Source organism: Pinus tabuliformis, chromosome 4_2 (genome assembly GCF_031772625.1).
Source record: "Pinus tabuliformis cultivar Carrire ecotype Pingquan chromosome 4_2, CPIR1, whole genome shotgun sequence".
Taxonomy (NCBI): Eukaryota; Viridiplantae; Streptophyta; class Pinopsida; order Pinales; family Pinaceae; genus Pinus; species Pinus tabuliformis.
The window spans coordinates 38,229,919-38,251,165 of record NC_142304.1 but is presented as its reverse complement, the minus strand read 5'-3'; the positions used below and the strand labels follow the sequence as shown (position 1 = coordinate 38,251,165).

General features: G+C 38.4%; 3 protein-coding genes and 1 long non-coding RNA gene across 5 annotated transcripts in view; all 4 read right to left on the bottom strand.

The window, feature by feature from the left end:
• Positions 1-21,247, bottom strand: part of LOC149168210 (uncharacterized) — a 60,887-nt gene that overhangs the window by 19,129 nt on the left and 20,511 nt on the right. The window lies entirely within an intron of this gene.
• LOC149168212 (uncharacterized) lies at positions 714-10,886 on the bottom strand. The gene is made up of 3 exons (XR_016259737.1): positions 8,840-10,886; positions 1,151-1,332; positions 714-918 (listed from the first exon to the last, which is right to left on the bottom strand). It is a non-coding gene; the product is annotated as an uncharacterized LOC149168212 (long non-coding RNA).
• On the bottom strand, positions 1,860-4,931 carry LOC149168213 (protein PMR5-like). Of its 2 annotated transcripts, XM_089426910.1 has the most exons (3): positions 3,691-4,931; positions 3,419-3,549; positions 1,860-3,193 (listed from the first exon to the last, which is right to left on the bottom strand). In XM_089426910.1, exons 2-3 carry the CDS (start codon positions 3,535-3,537, stop codon positions 2,857-2,859), a joined length of 456 nt encoding a protein of 151 aa, XP_089283036.1. In that variant the 5' UTR covers positions 3,538-3,549; positions 3,691-4,931; the 3' UTR covers positions 1,860-2,856. The 2 variants fall into 2 exon arrangements, with proteins under 2 accessions (XP_089283036.1, XP_089283034.1); XM_089426908.1 differs by lacking the exon at positions 3,691-4,931 and having other exon boundaries at positions 3,419-3,657.
• Positions 12,006-13,028, bottom strand: LOC149168211 (uncharacterized). Its single transcript, XM_089428165.1, has one exon. It carries the CDS (start codon positions 12,568-12,570, stop codon positions 12,013-12,015), a length of 558 nt encoding a protein of 185 aa, XP_089284291.1. The 5' UTR covers positions 12,571-13,028; the 3' UTR covers positions 12,006-12,012.

Genomic DNA, 21,247 nt, shown 5'->3' with positions numbered 1-21,247 from the left:
TTCATTCGCTAACAAATCATATAATTTATAAATGATTGGTTTCGTGCCATCTGTGCGATAAAACACAGGGTCAAAATCCTACATCATGAGCAGCAACTCAATCGTATTCTATGCAAGCATAAAATGGAAGACAGATGGACGAAACGTATATAAATACATATATATGCATACCAAAGTTACCAGACTTGGCTTTAAAGCAATCAACTCAGCGTGGCAAGACAGTCAACAGTTGACTCAGGACTTAGCAAGCCTATGCAGTTGACTTGGAACATGCTATAATTGGGACCTTTTCCAGTTATTTTTTCCCCAGAATTTGACTAAAAATTTAGAATGAAACGTTTCCAATCATTTTTCTTCCTGATCATTTTTGCCTAAAATTTGGTTAAATAATTTGTAAAATAACTGGAATCATAGATATTAATCGTTGAGATTGCACGACCAAGATACAATAAAAGTTCGCCAACAATTTTTCTATAACCAAATTCCAATAATGATTGCTGGAAAATCCAAATCATAGAACACTTAAGACTTCTAGGAAAATATATTAAAATTCATACAAAAAAAATTGGAAGTTTACTCCACAAAACTTGGGAGCTGACTCCGCTTTCTCTACAGACTTGGGAGTTTGCCTAGACTTGGGAAAGCAAACGGCGTAGGGTTTAGTATATATATATATATATATGAATGAAAAGTTTAAGAAACAATATTTTTTTAAACTTTGTTGGTTTATAAGGGCCCTGTATAGTTTTGCAGCTTGCGCCACAGCCTTCCTACGCTTTGCTTTTTCTCAAGCAATCTGCAATTTCTCATATTCTTGCTTCAGTCCCTGGATATTTCATCTACTGTCTCTTTTTCTTTTTGGTATTTCATTTTCAACGGTTGCAACTTATCTCTCAAATCATCAAGCTCCATGGGAACCTATAAGAATCAGAAAAGAAAATGAGTTATTTAAAGGTTATGGTACTAACGGTTCTTATCGACCAACAATTTTCACTATGTCAAACAACAGTGAACACCCCCCAACATACAAAGAATTTTCAATAGACATCTTTACATCAGAGAATCCCCATCATAATAAAAATGCCTACAGGCTGATCACTGATCAGAAAGACAGCGAAGAAAATGCAATAAGGTTATCTCAAGTACAAACCTCAGCCAAACGAGCTTTACTGGGTTTATCTTTCTCCTTTTCAAGGGCATGCAACTCAACTTCTAGTTGAATCCTTTTCCTTTCAAGGGTGTCGATTTCTTCAGGTTGACTATCTAGTTGAACTCTTACATTTGCACATGCTTCATCCACAAGATCAATTGCTTTGTCTGGAAGATGTCGCCCTGTTCAGACAAACGGATTATAATGATTTTCAAAACGCCTCAGAGGAGTTATTGATCTCTCAAGAATTAAGAGCAGAACATAAATTGAGAAAGAGGATCTCCTTTTTAACTTGTCATGATATGTTTGTCAGGACACCCCGTGTTGAACTTTTGCTTATAGAGTATGTAATTGTATAGTTATTTACTTGTTATGACCCTCGACTATGTGTGCCCTAACGCGTGTTTGTGGGCACTGAACCAAGGCCCTGCGTGTGTATAATGGAACACAATGGATAACTTAATCATTTGTAATTTGATTAAGTATTTATTTTAGGTTAAGTCCAAGACATTCACAGTTCCAGTCAATGGTCTTTTCGATCATCCCTCGCCAAGTCCGAGTTTGGTGACCAATGGGAATGGCCATTCAAAACCTAATCCCAAGAATTGTAGGTCCAAACTCTGTTTTAACTTTGTAGAATACCTTTTGAACTGCGACCCCAATTCCGGGCCTGTTCTAAAATACTCTTTGATTTTTTGGTCCGGCCCAACATGTTATAAAAAAAATTGACCAGCTAAAAATTCATTTAAATAGTAGGCAGAAAAATTGGCTTAAAGCCCTTTTCTAACTTTTGGTTTCGATCAAAACCCTATTTGATTTTATGTTTGGCTGAAAATCACTCGAGTACTGCAAATTATTGTAGATTGTAGAAGTTTCAGTCTTTGTTTCTTTAAGGGCCCTGTATAGTTTTGCAGCTTGCGCCACAGCCTTCCTACGCTTTGCTTTTTCCCAAGCAATCTGCAATTTCTCACATTCTTGCTTCAGTCCCCGGATTAGCCCAGAGGAACAAAGTCGTCCATAGTCTCAAGTAGTAGAAGAAACTGCAAATTTGCCAAACCTAGAATCTCCCTACAAAACTCTTATTCCTAAACAGAAAACCAGACTTAACCAAAATCTACATAAAAAATGTTAACCAAACACATTCAAATGTGTGAGCATGTAAAGTCAACACAACAACTAAGGTGAAAATTTTGCAAAACAACCAAATCAAAACGTTGATAGTCATCATACACCCATACGGTAACGAATACAAGTGAATAACAACTCATTCCAGAAATCTTCAATCTAGAGCAACCCAACAAGTAAATTTTTGTTTCCATCATAACCCAATACAGGAATAAGCATAATTTTGTGATTTTTTTCTCTCACGTTTTACTGAAATAAGTTCAAATCAATGTTTGCGATGACCAAGAAAGCTCAAGCCAGACTTGGAGTGCAAGCCAAGGAAGAGGCAAGGGAAGAGGAATGATGTGGCGTGGGACAATGTCAAGGGGTAGCCGGGGAATGGCAGGATCAAAGGCTTTGGGCTTTCATCCAGGTATGGTTTCTGGTGATACTTATGGCTTTGACAGGATTGGAATGGGCCCTGTGGATGGGTTTGCAATGCCAGATATGTTTACTGCTCCAGCGAGTCAAGGCAGAGGATTTCCTCCTTATGGCCAACCAGGTCCTAGATTTGGCCCAGCTTCAGGGATCAATAAGAATTATCAATTCCCTACACCCTTGGAAAGCAAAGTGACATACAGAAGCTTGTTCCATGTATCAAGGACGCCTGGTAAACACCAATGGCTACAATCTGCAAACTGCTCAGGACGCTGCTTCTCATCACTAGTAACGGTACTACTGTAAATTGAAGGGTGACCATCTTTGCGAAATTGGGATAGTCCTGTGATATCCAGCAGAGTAACAGGAAAAATCATAGTCCCTATAACTTCCTTCACTATGGACACCTGAGGAATCACTGGAGGCGAGTATCCTTCAAATTGCACTGGTTCAGTCTGACCATAGCATTTCTGCCCGTTCTTCTGATTCCAATAAATTGGGCTGCACATTTACATCAATTTTATGAGGAAAACCATTTTGTATACCTAAAATAAGAGCCATAGCTACTTGAATAGATTTCATGAATATCTTGGAATTTGATCTATCATAAGAACAATTATATTTTTTTAAATCTTAAACTTCCAATTCCAAAATATTCATGAAAACTGCAATCCACATCAAAAATGCCCTATAATATATACAATGTGTGTTTGTATAAAGATTTACCTGTAATGTGTAGGGGACGAGGTGCTAAAGAAGACAAGTGATTTTTTGGGATCGATATTTGCAGGTATCCAGTTTGCCCACGTCGTCAATGCCCTCTTGTAAGCCACAAGTGGATCCATGTTTGTGTAAAGCTGATTGTTAGCCATGATCAGGGCCCATCTGTCCAACCACATTCCAAACTATTACATTTTTAATATCATTTACAACACTAAATTTGGCTGCCCCTTGTTGAAAATTTTAATCAGAAAGTTCAGAGTTTTGATACTTCCCACCTTTGATCTTGCCACCAATGGGATGACTCAAAAACCAATACATCAACTCCTTTCCAATAAACACCATTATCCGCAAGAGTGTCCAGATTGAGAATTCTCTGGTTCTGACTGTTATTGTGCAGATCAACCAGAAGTGGAGCCCAGAAAAACTCCACAGAAGCATCATAATCCTTTTCAGAGAAAGAAGATTGTAAGACTTCATTACTCACCATATAATCAAATGCACAACTATCCATGGAAACTACATTTATCAGCTTACCAGGGCCTTGAATATTGAAGCTTATTGACTAATATTGCTAGGAATCACTGCTTGAAGCATGCAGACCATGGATTCCCATTGGTTTTGACTTATTGAGTCTCCAACAAACATTAATCGCTTTCCTCTTAACCGCTCTAGCAGATTTTTGGCATTGAAACTGAAACACCATATACAGAAAAGTCCAAATCCTTTTATTCTCATATACAATATCACCCTGTTTTTTATCCATTTATTTTCATATGCAATATCACCCTGTTTTTTTGCATTTCATTTCCTTTTAGCATAAATGCAATGCAAAAGAGAACATACTTCTAGGTAGGCTAATTTGTTTGCATTTTTATTTGCGGGGTTTATTTTGATTTCTGAAATATTTTGGAATAGAAATGATTGAGGTAAAAAACTGATATTTTTTATTTTGGAATGGGATAAATAAGAGGAGATGTAGCACCGAAACTCTTGGCAATCCCCATAGACCCTTTGGAATTTCTCCACTGAACTTATTGTTTGCCAGTCTAAACCGAAGAATACTTGTACAATTCCCATATACCTCTGATATGCTACCATTTAGCCTATTGTTGATCACATTAGAATTTGAAGCTTTCCCCCATTACAGAGCTGGGTTGGCAATGGCCCACTTAACTGGTTTTCAGATAAATCCAAAACCTCAAACTGGTTCTTGCTTCCAAGCTTCTGAGGAATTTGCCCAGTGAGCGAATTGCGAAACAATTTCAGAGTTTTCAACAAGGTCAGCTCAGCAATCCCTGGAGGAATCTCGCCGGAAAATCTATTTTCAAACAAATTCAAAGATTTTAGCCTAGTTAAATTGCCTAAACCCTTTGGAAGTATTCCTGAGAGCATATTATCCGAAGCATCTAAAAATTCCAATGCCATCGTACCAATATTCTTAAGAATCTCACCCTCAAGTTTATTCTGGTAAAGCTGCAAACTAACCAACTTTCGAAGCCTGTTGAAATTATGAAAATCTATTACAGTCAATTTGTAGGTTAGATAAAATTCTAGCATTGCCAATATCTTTAGAAATGCTTCCTTCAAAGCTGTTAGAACTGAGATGTAGCACCGAAACTCTTGGCAATCCCCCTAGACCCTTTGGAATTTCTCCACTGAACTTATTGTTTGCCAGTCTAAACGGAAGAAGACTTGTACAATTCCTATATACCTCTGATATGCTACCATTTAGCCTATTGTTGATCACTACTAGAATTTGAAGCTTTCCCCCATTACAGAGCTGGGTTGAAAAAAATACAAAAACAAACGACTGTTACAGGCCTAAAACATCAGAAAGGCAATCTGTCCATCAAATCAACCAAATTTAGAGATTTTTGGTTTGCCATACTCATGTGACCGAAAATGAAGCATTAAACTAAAATATCAGAAAGGCAATCTGTCCATCAAATCAACCAAATTTAAAGATTTTTGGTTTCCTATACTCCTATGACCGAAAATGAAGCGTTATAGTTTAACGCATAGCAACGCGTTTGGGAAAATCCCAAAATATGGTTGGTCTGACTCGTAGCCCTTGTGATTAGAGAATTTATGTATGGTTAGCATGCCATTCCATTCTTCTCATTGGGTATTGAGTGCCATAGATTTGTTTTTGTTGTTCTTAATTAGATTTGTTTTCTTTGTAACCCTCCCCATTTTTATTTTCATATCAACAGGGAAAAAGGTTTAAAAATAGATTTCAGGAAATCGATCTGTCATAACTGGGAGTATGGAAATCTGCGGCTCGAATGCTACAGCCATTCAGCATTTTCCAGTATTTAAGGCATAAAAATCAATAAAAAAAACAATAGAAATCGCTGAACTAACACTAAGATTGCATTTAAACCAAAAAGAACAGAAGCATGCCCAGATATTATGCTCTGTGATATCATGCATAACAAGATTATATGGAAAAAGGATGAAATAATAATTGATTAAAAATTGGGGAGAGGGGACAGTCTCCATCACATTGTCTTTCTTGCAGAAGGAGATAAAGAAATTGCAGCCTAAACAGCAATACAGAGTATCTCAAACATTGCATCGGCGTTAGATGCAGAAACTTGCATGGCACGAGACGAGGCGCCCTGTACCTCATTTTTGGGGCAAGTTATATCAGAGTGAGTGTTGCTGTTGGAAGTTGGATGATAATACATACGTGATGTCTGAGGGCAGTGAGAATTGAACCTGGCAGCGATCCTTATACCCGCGTCCACCATTTCCATATATTTCGCCATCTCGGCCGATCCCGCAATAAATGATGCTGCTACTTCGATTACAAACAGACTGTAAGTAATCAGTAGGAGGAGGTGCCAAAGAGTGTAACAGGGATCAATAAATGATGCTGCTACTTCGATTACAAACGGACTGTAAGTAATCAGCAGGAGGAGGTGCCAAAGAGTGTAACAGGGATCTGAATGGAACGACAACAGCAGTTCAGGATGTGACTAATTAATAGCAAATAGGCGTCCACCACCAGCAATGGCAGCAGGAGGAAGACAACTATTTGGGCATGAGAACATATGAAATGCAATCACATGTTGAGAGTGTGGAGATCGTCGAAGCTATATAAGGTTAAAGTAGGAATTGGCATAATAGTTTTCCGTTGTGCGAGGCCTGGGCAATAGAACTCGCGCCAGCTGCAAAGATTTTCGATTGAGACCATGCCAAGTAATTGAAAAGGAGACGCTGAATGCCCGCTGAAAAATATTAAAAAGAGGCCTAATACGAAAACTGTTTGCCCGCTGAATGTGGACGACACGTGTCAACTGTAGAGAAAAAAGACGACGTGTCAACCTTAATGATGCTGGTAAGAAGGCTCTATTTATCGAGTACAAGAACAGAAAACCAGCAGTGGGGAAATGGAAAACCAAGGAAAGGTACCTAACATCAAAAATCTCCTAAGCAAACGAACAGAAATAGGACTTTCACCACTGCTCAGTGACTCAAAAGACAACACCAGGAATCACTGCAATCATTGCAGTGTTGATTTATGGGCACACTGAGAAATAATGCTGGAAATTACATCTGAAATTATATCCTACAATTTGGAAGAAAACATCTACGAGAATGTTGAGTGACAAAACTGGAAAGTTTCCAGAAGAGAAGAATATAGCTTATATGAGTGCAGACCACCAACTAAAGAGGACACATTATTTAATCCACTGTCACATATTTAAAGGCATATGTCCATCTGCGTGCAATTTTGACTTGTCTAGCAGGGTATAACTCATGAGGTACTCACCGATGAAGCTTGATATGCATTATCCAAAACAAGCAGCAAACTTCACTTTTCCAGCAAACAATTAGTAAAATTTTCATTTTCCAATCTTCTTAGGCAAAGGATCGATTCAGCAACCCCCAAAACCCTCAGCACACTCTGTTTAAAAAAATAGCAATTAGTTTTGGGTTGGGACTATAATCCCTCATCAAATTTTCGACCGCAAGTCCACTGGAGGGGCATCAGATAACAAGGTGTGTTTTGCTTAATTTTTGTGAAATGCGCTCACCAATCAGGTTCCAACCCACAAGTGCTCACAGAGATGACTTAATAATGGCAAGTTTAAGTTGTCAGCAGAGAGTCAGACTCATGACCTAGTTAACTAAGGTCAGCAGCAGAGCCCAGCTGGGTTTCACCCAGGAGAACCCTGAAAACTCTGTTTTTTTCAACAGAGCTGGTTGGTAACATAGCAATAAAGAAGATTAAGAGCTCAAGCCCAACCCTATGTTCTTATTAAGATCTACGACCTCGTTCTAATCAAAAAAATGGGAGCTAATGTTAAAAAGAGAAGCCCAACCCATGTTCTCCTTAAGGCCTGCGACCCCACTCAACTCAAAAAATGGGGAGATTCCGTATAAAAAAAAGGCCCACGACTATGTTCTTAAGGCCTGGGGCTGCCCACCTCTCTTCCTCGCAAATAGTTGGCCTCCATCTAGACCTTCTCATGTTTAGACGCCCTCCATCTAGACTTCTAATCTTTAGAGCCTTTTGGGTTCCACCTGTGTCTAACCAAAGGAGGGTGCAACGAAGTAATTTTGGTACTCAGAAATCTCAAGCAGAGAACCGCTTATCCAATTGGCTAGTGAATGTCATTTGCCAAAAAGTACCCTTGGGTTCAATGTGATTGGACTGAGCAACTGATTATATAATATGGGCCCCATTGTCTATGGCACAGATGGGATTGTAGGTCGTGGAAGAGGAAGAGGCCGTGATTTTCGATCAGATGAACAAATGCATGGAGTGCCTGCGGTAGCCTGATTGTCTGATACAGTTAGCCTTAGAACATATGGATGCCTGCTCTTGGAAGCTTAGAATTTTAACGAGTATATGAATTTTGTGTATTCTCACATCTTTGACGAATGAATCGATTTGACTGAGTTAAGCATAAGAGTAGTCAATTCATGCTAGTATTTTCCAATTTCTCTCCCAACAATCTAAGTTTAAATTGATCATGCGGATTCCCCCTGGGATAGGCAGTCTCCTTGGTCGGGCAAGGCCATCAAGGTGACAGTGAGTGGCTTGCCTATTATGCGTCTAGGCTATCCCATTGAGGTTAGGACTTTTCCTCCTAGGTGATAATTTGAGTGGTAACAGTGAGTTTGGGTGATATTTATGAGTTAAACTTTAAAGAATAAGTCGGGATTGATTCAGATTCAGCTGATTAGACTCTGTTTCCTCTTAAAACATAGTCAAACTCGCGACTCCACTTGGACTGGGAAGAGTCTGATAACACTGCCAAGAAGCTTCGTATGGCATATGGCATAAATTGCAGAGCAGTAAAAGCATTAGTGGACTGAAAAGAAAATGTCATACAGATCAACTTGGTTAATAATTTACTCAGTCCATCTATATTTAAGAAGCACATCTATAATAATTGAAAAGCCACTGACCTTGAAGAAGAGGGGATGGTTGAGGTTCTGTTCCTCCATCTGTTTGAGGACTGCAAGCCAATCTACTCTTTTGGGCTTCATTATTCTCACCCACTTCATGATTAATTCAGATGGATCATCCTCTTCTGATAAACAAATTATATGTTTCATCAAGGCCTTGCTCCTTCCAGACAACTTTGGAGGCAGAGCTTCTATGAGCCTTTTTTGCGCCTTATCCAATCCATTGTCGTCTACATCAACCCACCTCAATCCCTTGCCCTTTACTTGCTGGTTGTCTTTATCTCCCCCAACATCAGAATCTGATTCGTCCTCTGCATTTTCAACCTCAACTTCATAATACTTTTCTTCTTCGGTTGTCGCTGTTGCTGTCGTTAATGGGTGTCCGGGGCAACAAGGTCGGAGTGCAGAGAATCGAGAATGTAATATTCTGGGAGGCACGGAAATTGCAAAGCACGTGGAGCATAAACTGCAATGTACAGAACCCTAGAATTGCATTGCACACATAAATCCTAAGATAAGTCAGCTGGCATCAAAATCAGAAAAAGCATAGCACTTGGAGTGCATTAAATTTTGATGTGTGGAACCTTAAATTTGCATTTGTGCACAACATAAATCCTATTCAGCATGGGAAACCTTTCAGGGAAACATCCTATTACATATAACAGAAAGCGCAGCACCTGTAGTAAATTCCAGGGAAGAATAAAGATGACCCTTGCAATTATGTTCAGCTTCAATTACACAGGCACACACAAAAATACAAAATAGTTCCATTTTAACCCTCAGTAGATTCAAAGTAGCTTTGTGAATTTGAATGATGAACCTTGGGGTCCACAAAAGAAGTGAGTTAAATTTTGGAAGGAAAATAATGCTAGAAACAAGATGTGACCTGATCATGATTTCTATTCTGTTATGATACCATTGTCAGGCCAGTGCTTTAAATTAAATTTAGATGATATGATTGCAGGGTTAAATTTTTCTTTTCTCCTTACCATAACACCCCTTATTTTTTGGCCAAGTCAGGGACTGATTTCCCCAATCTGCTGCTAAAATCTATTCATATCAGAACTGCACTTCTGGGTATATGGCTGAGAATTCTCTTATTTTTCCTGGGAGCCCAACTTGGGCCAGCAATAGTAAACTCCCACATTTTTACAGTGAGACCACAGCTCAGCTGACATGGCACTAAAGTTGGTACCAACTTATTATCAGATGCATCTCATGGAAAGTGAGTAATTGGAAAATAAATATGGTACATATGACCATAACCATGTACACGGGATAGTCCTTCCCATTAATATATACACTACTAAATAAATAAAAGATGAACACTTCTATTTGAATCTGGAAAAATGACTTCTAAATCAAAGTTTTATTGCATCAGATCATTGCTATAGCTAAGAAACAAAATGACAAATTCTTTTATTTGTCAGATCACCACACAATGCATGGACAATGGGCTATTTATATGTTTCAACCAAACTAACGGTATAAGCCATCAAGCCTTCCAAGATAAAATACGAGTTCATCAGCGAAATTTTGCATCCTGGATTTAGAAGGTAAGTTCGTAACTCAAGTCCAGATATTTCTCGTAGCTCAGAGAAGGATATTTTCTCAATTCAACACAAACAGAGACAGATGTAATTGTTATTACATAAATAAACAACAAACGTCAAGAACTCCCTCTGGAATCAACTTTACATTAGAAAATACCCACCCAAAAAAATAGTTTTACATTGTAAAACTGCAAAGTAAACTACACCTAAAGCTCAATGGAAAAATCTCGAATTGAATTTTTGTATATAAAATCTATGCTGAACCATCTCAAATTGAATTTTAGCATATACTATTTTATATTGAACCAGGCTTTTTTTTAATCCTTGAGAGAAAACTAACCAATAAATCAATGTTAAATTAATTTATTAAGGATAAAAAACTTGAAATGCATACCTCTCAACAAATAATACACAATTTATTAAGGATCAAAAACTTGAGATTCCTACCTCTCAACAACTAATAACACAATATATCCTGCCGGGCTAACATTGATCTATGCTAGTTTATTTACAATTGTTATTTAAATATACACCTTGATTGTTATTCAAATATACAGCCCTGTTTAACAGGATCTATGTTAGTTTATTATTATTTAAATATGAAGTAAAATAACTAATTCATCCCTGATATGGCTCTGTAATTCATCTTATTAAAATACCATCAAATCATCCCCAGACTGGCTTAGAGTAGTTTATTGTTATTCAAATATGACAAGTAAAATAAATAATTAATCCCTGCCAAGATATGGTTCTATTCTTCATTTTATTAAAATACCATCACATTATCACCAGACAGGCCTAGATTACCTCCTTTCTCTACGTGCAATAGCAAAATAAGATCTGGGCCTAGAGCACCTCCCTTATCTATATGCAATAACAAATTTAATAAGGAATAATACATCTTGATTAAGACAATACAGGTTCCAATTATTTTTAAAAGAAGCAGCATAAAGAAACTACAATGGAGATAATAAATGAATTATTGTCCATAATCTTCTCTTAATAGAAGAAGCATGCCAAAAGCCCTATCTAATATGTAATTTATGGAAATCTTTCAGCTGCTCTCTGCTTATGAGAGCATAGCTACAGAGTTTGGTACAGTGAATACATATTATAGCATCCAGACCACTAACCATGCAATTTCAAAACAATATATCTAAATTTTATCAGAGCAGCGGTTACAATACCTGGATTTCACACAAATAAAAGGTCCTTTATATTTCACAAAGAACAACATTTTTTGCAGAATTGGATGCAATTGCCGTGTCCAACAACAACATGCACAGGGCATGGAAACCCTGAAGACCTGTTTGGGACCATCAGGAAAAACTGAATAATTTCCACATCTGAAACAAACCCAAGCACATGACATTTCTGATTTACAAGCACAAATCCCCTTTAAATGCTGCAATTATCTCAAAAATAATTCAGGACTTCATATTGCAACTACCACCCACCAGTTATTATAGAAAATACTTTTCCCAAAGTAATAAAGCATTAGCCGACTTACCAGAACCAACCAATGCACATAATTTTTTTGTTTTAAAGGGGGGGCTTCTTACCAGTAAGTTCGCATAAACCCTAAGCCCAAAAACCCCGGTGATTAACCACCGTGCAGCTTCACTTGAAGGACCCGGCGCTCATATTTCTGCACAAAATTCGAGCGTTCATCTCGTTGACGGTATCAATAAGCCCTCCTAAGTCCACAGTTCCACCGGAGGCCTCGTTCTCCTTGTCTTTCTTCTCCTGGGGTTTAGCCTCTCTACGCTTAAACTCAGTTGCCTTCTCAAAGAAATTCCCGTAGATATACTCTGCCGTGTAGCCCTTCTCCTCATCATAGAGCATGATGTGACCGTGCCATTCCCAGACGCGGTAGCCGGGCTCTGGGTCCTCGTGGAACCCCACGCAAACCTGGTGCTCGCCAATGGTGACGGCCTGGCCGGAGTTCGCCTTCAGTTTATCAGTGTCCCCGCTGGATATAATCTGAACGATATTCTTCTCCAGCTTCGCCTCCTCTCTCTCCAATGGGCTCTTGCTCTCGTCCGCGATGATGCGATCATACGAGTTGGATAGGAAGGTATTGGTGTCCAGAAAAGGGCTGCGCATATTTAGCCGACTCATCATGGTGCTCACAACCAGGCTTTCGAAAGAGTTTTTGGTGGAATACTGGTTCGCCATTTTCCCTCCGATGGCTGATATCCACTCTCCAAGACTTCCTTCCGATGGATATCAATATATAAATTGCAATGGCCAGGCATATGTGGGCTCTCAAGGAATTTAACAGCTTGGGGATTGGAGGAAACCAAAGGGAAAAGGGCGAAAGCAATAAATTTCCTTTGCCTTTATCGCCATCAGAGTATCAGTGTTTATCTTCATGCCTGACAGTTAAACCCCAAAATTAGCATCCTTCAAGTTCATATCCTCTGGCAGCATTTAACAGCTTGGGGATTGGAGGAAACCAAAGGGAAAAGTGCGAAAGCAATAAATTACCAGGAAGCACAGGCATGGCGCAAGATGCCACGGGCTTGGGACTCTTCTTGACCTTGACGAGACACATACGGCAATTTTCGGCGATAGAGAGGCGGGAATGATAGCAGAAGCGAGGGACAGGCGCGAATGATAGCAGAAGCGAGGGATATCGACCCCCGCTAGGCACCGATAACAAAAATGCCGACCATTCCGCCTGAAGGATGAAGACCATAACAGAAATGATTGAACAATTTCCCATTGAATGTGGACGCCAGGTGTCAGTCTCAGAAACAAAAGGACGACGAAAGTTTCTTTCAAAGGAAGGCCTATCGGCCTAATAATAATCGATTCCTTTCTACTCGTGTTTTGAATTTCTGGAATTTTTATATAAGAAGTCCCATTTTAACGAAAGCTCACCTAAGGGGGAGTCTCCCTAAGCACACTAGCATTTCCTCAGCTCTTGTTGTTGCTACTTGAAGTCTTTTTGCTGAAGTAAAATGCAGTGGCATAGATTATCTTGTGTTCTATGTTCCCAATCCCAGTTTTCATAAATATTGTTTTTCCATTGTTTGCAGAGTTGGTATCTATGTTCTAACAAGACTGATTTGAACACTTTAAGTCAACGTAGAGTGTTACGTTGGTATCAGAGCTCCCCCCTACATAAATAAATCTCACAATCTGGAAGATGCAAGTGGAATTGGAAAACCATCTCGGTAATTGGCTAGTCCTCTGTGCTTTTATTCAAGTTACTCTAATATGTTACCTGGTACAATTATGTTTTGTTCTAGCTCCTTGAATCTCTTGGCTGTATTGACTAAGTTGTTATTTGCAGCATCATGGTAGTTCACTGTGCACTTAATTTGAATTCCTCTTACTTAGGATGCACTCTTTCATTCATTTCATTTGCTTTATTGATACAGCCATATCTAGATTAAATCTCAACCACTTAAAGATTAATATCCAAAACTTACCCTTGATATTGACTGTCCATGGACAACCCAAGAGGGATTCCTTTCTGTGCTAATTGTCTCGAGCAACCCAAGAGGGATTCCTTTCTGTGCTAATTGTCTCGGGTAACCCAAGAGGGATTCCTTTCTGTGGATTCCTTTCTGTGGTAATCTTTGAAATGCATGGCAGCAAATAGCATTTAGGGACACAGTGCCCAACGCATCCATGAACCAACAAACACTTAACCAACTTGGAATTGCATCTGTGTCCATTGCTGAAGTCAGTTGCAACCTCTATAAGAGTAGCTTCTGACCATGCTCACTTTATCAGTTGCGCTTCCACTTGCGCCTTTAGTTAAAAGAGACACTTCCGCTGAGCCTGCGATAGAACCATTTCAGTGCACCATATAGTGTTACATCCAGTACCGTAGCACTTAATCTAAAGGAACCCTTATCTGTTGTTCATATCTTGGGCCCGCAAAATCGGACCTCGGTATTCTCTATGCCAAGCTCCTCACTATGGTATGTCACCCCCGGTATAAACGAATCAAGGGCGATCTTAGAAGCATACAATTTAGTAGGATAAAGAAATCATGTTTGAAGCCACACTTGGGTATGAACTACCACCACTCTACTGACCCCTTGATATTGTACTAGCACTGAAACTACTAGTACTTCCTCCTACTACTGCACCAGGCTGACTACAACGGCTAGAATAATGATTGTACCAAGGCAAATAGAAAGCAAAACCAGAAAAAGAAAGTACCATATGACTTATGGATGTTAGAGTGGTCAACACTGGGCTAGCTCTGTGGTTTCCTGACATTACCTCTTCGACAACAGGGGTTCAGAATCTCGGCTTCCTTCATTATCAAGAAGCAGACAGTTTAGTAGGCTAAAGATTCAATCAGGATTGCCTTACAGTTCTCGATGATAGATTTTTACTGATGAACAGTAGTTTCATGTTCTAACTCTAACCAGGGCACTATGCTTTGCTAATCATAGCACTATGTTTTTATACACCTATAGGGTGTTATAATATATTCTTTTGGTTCTTTGGACTTCTTTGGAGAGAAAATCTCGTCTGAAGTTCTTTAGTGCAGTGTGTTACTATCACTGGTCTACTCTCAACATACAGATGGAAACTTCCCTTCTGTAGATTTGCAACTTGAGGTCACATTGTTCTCCACTGTTCTTTATGGGTTTGAGGTGTGAGGGCCTTGCCTTTGAGACAAACTATGCCAAGATATAGAGTGTAGAGACCCATATGCTTCTGCATGATCAAGAGAAATAAAACAATTCTGCATGCCATTGTTCAGGTAGAGTTTGTGACCCATTCACTCTGGCTTGAGACCATTTTTAGATTAGTCTAGCTGTTGCATCATATTTGCTATATCTTTGACACAATATTTAGTAGGGAGTGTTATCCATACTTTGCTTTTTATACCTATTAGGCCATAGCCTCGAATAGAGACCCATTGATTGGCTTCATCGTTGAAAGCAAACTCGAATAGACCCATTGATTAGCTCCATCATTGATGCTTTCAGAGGTTTCAGACCATCGTCAGTCAATTGGCATCTTGGTGGATAGCTTTCACATATACAGGCAGGATGTCTAGGCCTGACTTGACCTACCAAGTGGGTTAAAGGGAAAAATGGCCTTTTTTTAGAGATTGTTCCCTCATATGGTATGAGGTATTCAACCTGGATTCTCGATTGATCTATCAGTCACAGTGTATGGTCTCTCCATTTGAGCTACAAGGTGTGGGTCTTTGTTCCGTTGGTAGTTCAAGGGCTGCCCTCCAAAGTTCACCATGCCAAATGGAAGTAGTCAGATAGTTTGTGCCCCTTTTTTCATCGTTTAAAATCCTTGGAGCATCTTTTAAGGGATTGTAGATTTTATAGATCATGCTGGAGGTTGGTGCAGGACTGGCATTTTGTTCTGCTTCGTGGGCAGCTTGATTCGTGCACACAGTTTCATTGGTGTGCAGGTCTTCTTGGGGTTTTTCGGTGCTTGGTTTCATGCTTTCAGGGGTTTGGGACTGTATTTAGATTTCAGCTTTGATCCACAATCTAGAAGCTTCAATGCAAGTATGCTTGAGGTCAATTTTGTCAATTATTTTTTTCACTTCTTGCGAAAAGAAGTAGGTATGAAATTATTTGTCAAAGGATACCTCCTAATAAAGGATGCCAAAGAGCTTATTGCTATCACGTACTGAGGTTATTGCTGCCTTAGTTTCTCTCAGGAAGAGGATATGATTCATGTATGTATACACTCTTTTCTTTTGATTGGTTTTTCTGTTTCAGATACTAAGTACAATAGAGCAAAATTTTATCACTCCTTGTGGACTTCCACTAATGAGGCAAGGTAATTTGCCTATTCTCGATTCTACACTACATATTAACAATGTAAAGCCCATTGCACAGTTTGTATAATAAATTACACTACATATTAACAATGGAAAGCCCATTGCACAGTTTGTATAATAAATTTGCAATTTTTGGATTTTACACTACATATTAACAATTTTGGAGGAAGTACTCTATTTTATTCCATTTTATTATATTTGTCAATCAAGCCATAAAATCCTGTTGGGCACTAGGACTTCTATTGTTGGAAAAGTAACTAGAGTTATCTGAATGATTATGGGCAAAATCTTGAGTAACTGAATTGGGATAATAACAGAATCAGGGTGAAAATGTTGATGTTTAATATATCATGGGAACTCTGGCTTCTGATTACTGCCCTCAAAATCAAAATCTTCTAGAAAGTTTGGCTAACAATTTGTATCAACGTTTTATGGATACAGGGATCCCGATCTGGTTAAAAGAATTGGAGCTGCCATAGCTCTGGAAGTTCGATCTACTGGCATTCAATACACATTTTCTCCATGTGTTGTTGTAAGACTCTGGCATGGAAGTGCTCGATGGAAGTTCATTCAAAAATGAGAGTCAAGTTTTCACTGTTTAGAATGTCTTGTTTGATGCGAGCAGGTTTGCAGGATCTTTACAAAGGGGGTGCCGTATGTGGCTGGACAGTAAGTTTCAGACTTTTTGTTTTATCCCTACTTAGAACATAAATTTCTTTGATCAATCAATTGTACCACAGTTTTCTATATAATTGGACATTAAGTTGCAAACCTTTTGCTTTATCCATGCTTAGAATATGAATTTCTTTGATCAACCAATTGTACCACAGTTTCCTGAAATAGTTTTCTAACCATGTGATTTATTGATGTTTGTCAGGTCAAATATTGTAGCGTGTGCTAAGCACTTTGTGGGCGATGGTGGAACAACCCAGGGTGTCGATGAGAATAACACTGTCAGCAATTATAAACAATTAGTCAACATCCACATGACCCCCTATTTCGATGCCATTGCCAAAGGAGTCTCCACCGTTATGGTTTCTTACTCTAGTTGGAATGGACAGAAGATGCACGCTAACCGTTTTCTCATTTCTCATGTTCTAAAAAAGCAACTTAGCTAATAGAATTCCCAAATCTATAATAGAATTCCCAAATCTATTTTATATCGTATTGCATATTGTAGATTAGTAGATTGATCTGAAATTTAATTTTCATTACTGGTTAAAATCATGTACATACTTTTATGACAAATCAACTTTCCTCAGAAGCATCAATTAGTTAAAAAACAAATGGAAGCCATTAGAATTCTCTGTATTTCAAATATCGGACTAAATCAGATTTGGGCGTCTTAATGTATTTGAATTCTATTTCCTGTGCTTCAAAAGATTTGTAGGCTCCAAGCTGTGATATATATCTAGTGCTTTAAGCAAAGACCGGTTTTCAGTATACCTAGCCTCGTTTCTCTGGTTTGAAGCGATGCAATTGGGAGTGGAGTCCCATTAATATTCTATAATTGCACTTCAAATCTAAACTCCTAATGAATTCTGAGTGCAGGCATTGAGGGTGTCTTCAGTCTCATATATCACTGCGTGGTTCATTATATTATTTTCAAATGTTTGTTAGGATCCCCATTCAGCTTAATAACAACGAATGTAAACACATAATTTAGGAAATTTTAAGGTGTAAATTTCAGTCTTAAATTAATTTTGTATTTTCTAAAATGATTTGACTAGGATAAAAATATTTTACATTAAAAATTTCCAAATCTTTTTAAAAGCTATATAAAATCCTTAAGAATTCTAATTTTTCTAAAAACTACATGATCAAACATGTTATTATTAGTATTTTAAAAATTAATATTCATAAATTTGGAATTAACTTATATCTATGCTAATAGACTTGCCAGCTTGAAGCATTGGCTTCTTTGAAAGCTGAAATTCAAAGCCTTTCACACATTCATTTGATTCCTTAACCAGAAAACCAAATCCAGGTATTTGGCAATGTATCTACCATATACTTTTCATTTCAGTGGCTTGTTAACATACTTGCTATAGGGGTGCAGAGCGGGGTATAGAAAATATAATTGGATCCTGCTATACGGGTGCAGGGTGGGTTATAGAAAATATGATTGGATCCTGATGTGGTTTTCCTATTTCATAACCATAGAAGGAAAAAACTATAAAGACACTTGTATCTGGTTGATGTATAGAAATTGCATCAGATACATGAATTGTCAGCACTGTGTGCATATATTTGCAGGGCAATGATAAAGGCACTCAGTACAAATCTGGCATATATTACTATTCAGCTGATCAAGAAAGAGCTGCACGGGAATCAATGGAAAGGCACCAAAGGCCACTGCATAAAGAGATCGTGATAGAGATCCTGCCAGCGAAGAAGTTTTACAGAGCAGAAGAGTATCATCAACAATACCTGGAAAAGAGATCAGCTGGTGCCAAACAATCTGGGGCCAAAGGATGCAATGATCCAATTCGATGTTATGGTTGAATAGTGACTCGATCAAATTAACTGGACTTCTCTCAAAATTAAAGTATTTGTATCTTCTTGTTTAGTTCAGCTAGATATTACAACAGAGTGCTGTATAGGGGAATAGGGGAGTATTATGGTGGTGGAAATTTTGCGTCATGCCTCAACCATCCATCTTGGATAGTGTCATCCGATTTCAAGCTCTTAAAGATGATTTTGATTTCAAGCTAGTAAAGCTCATGGCTCAAGTATAACTCTATACTTATCTTTATTTGTAATCCTGCTGTCAAAATAAGTTTAGCTTATCTAGTTAACTATGTTGTTAAATGTCATTTGGATTTTACTTGAAAGAAACAGAGGAAGAGATGAATTGTTTCTGTTCTCTGCATATTTATTGATATAATTTGATTCTCTTCAAAAGAAACTTTATGAACAATGATAGTTAATAGTTCATAACTTTAGGACTATTATCTTCTCTCAGGAAATATGGTTTCTAAGAAAGAGTACAATGTACTTATATTCTACTCTTGTACAGAAGGAATTCCTATTAGACATTGGAAGACTGTTTGTGGGACATGGAGTTAGACTTACTTGTTTTACTGTATGTTTTTGAACTTGATTAAATATGCCATTAGAAGACTGTTTGTGGGATATGGAATTGGACTGTTTTCATTTTTTGGATGCAAGAATTGACAGTATTTTCTCTTAGCATCATGCCCTTGGGCAGGGACTTGTTACTCGCAACCCATCTTGTTAAAATATCAATCCACAGTCCAAGCGTATTTTACCAAAAAGGGTAAAACATAAACAAAACAAGAGACATGACTGCATGGTGAATAGAACAAGAAATAGGACTCAAGGTTTCTGGCGAATTATAAGCGTAAATCACCTCAGTGACGGCGTACATTACCACTATAAAATTGAGTTTTGGAGATACAAAACCTAATTTACTAGAAATAGGAAACATAAACATAACTAGAAACAAAACAAAACTAGAATCGTGACTATAGAATTTTAACGGATAAGCAACTTGAACCCACCCATCTCCCTGAATATATCATGCACTTAAAGACTGGTGGTGTTGTAGAAGTGTAATCCCAACAGAGGAATGGAAATGATAATAGGAACAAGAACTGAATGGAAAAGAGGTATACTAGTCACGCCTCTACTGACATTGATCTGAACAATGTTGCATGTCATTAAATGGGTATGTAGCACAGGGTAGAGAAGTCCATCGGTCAGGGGTAGACCTAATCTTCCATTCATTTCCCATCGTAGTTTTAACAAAAATTTACTTGGGAATATCGACATCCAACCTAAACCGTTCTATTGAATGACATGCAAGCTATTAGTTATTTCAAAAGTGAAAAACTCTACATAAGCCACCAATAAGGCATTGGTTCACTAGTGAGGTCAGCAGAGTTTAACCCAACCACCAGGCTTTACTATCACTGTTGTCCATGCCACCTAAATGGCATAACAGAAAAGCACCGGGCGATTTTGGTAGAAAAATTACCATCCAGACTTATCACCTAAACCAACGGAAGTCACTCATGGGCAAGTTTCTTGCATTAATTCTTATAATTAAACAATAAAAATAAAATGTAGTTACCTACCTCTTGAGTGGGTTTAGTATCCTCTGGAAACCTCTCCTCTGGCACAGAGCCTCGATCCTGCTTGTCTTAGCTCACATCCATTTCCTCGGCATCTGATTTCATTGCTCCGGAACTCTCGGAACCCTGTGGTACAAGCAAATCTGAGGCCTTTTTTGTGTCTCTGACATTTATAGGGACGACTGGATCATCACAATCCACCTGTGGCAGAGCATCTAGATGGTGACCTCCTACAGTCTTGGGACATTTTATTTCCTCGTCTTAATCAACGCATTTTTGCTCTCTTTTCTGCTTAATTTCTTCACTGATTTCAGGGTCGGAAAGACACCTATCGCTTCTTTGGCACATAACACATACCTTCGGCTCCATCTTCCTCTGCGGAATCTTGTACATACAGCCTCTTGAGTGCCTCTTGCACTTGTCTAGAAGTATTTTAAAGTTGCAAAGAGTGATGGAGGCTTGGGGATGGGCCATCGCACAGGAGTGTGGGGAACCTTGTGCAGATCCCTTCGTAGAATGAAACCACCACGATTGGAGGCACCTAGAATCCAATTTCTTGTATTCAACCAAATGTATCAAATCAAACCTGCGACAACATGGCCGCGACCTTCCTCTTTCTTCCCTGCAAAAACCCTGCAACGTGAGGGAAATGAATAAATTTTGATCTTTGAGAAACATAATGGGATGATATGGCGACCTTCCTCCCTGGAACGCGAGGGAAATGAAAAATTTTTGATATTTGAAAAACCCTGGAACGCGAGGGAAATGAACAAGTTTTGATATTTGAAAAGCAGAAATGCCGTGAAACCTTGAATGGAACTTAAATGAAATGCTATTGTGTTTTTCAATTGGAATTAAATGAAATGTGTAAGTGTTTTTTTTGGCTTAATGGGGGAGGTATTGCTTATGGTAAAGAATTTTATGCAGGAAAAATTATTTGAGGGGATTTTAGTTGAATTGGAATTAAATGAAA

Excerpts from the sequence above, each read along its gene's own strand:
- LOC149168213 (XM_089426908.1), bottom strand. The coding sequence starts at position 3,591 with ATGTGGTTGGACAGATGGGCCCTGATCATGGCTAACAATCAGCTTTAC. Across the intron at positions 3,194-3,418 it reads TCGTCCCCTACACATTACAG|CCCAATTTATTGGAATCAGA; the intron begins GTAAATCTTTAT and ends GTAAATGTGCAG.
- LOC149168211 (XM_089428165.1), bottom strand. The coding sequence starts at position 12,570 with ATGGCGAACCAGTATTCCACCAAAAACTCTTTCGAAAGCCTGGTTGTG.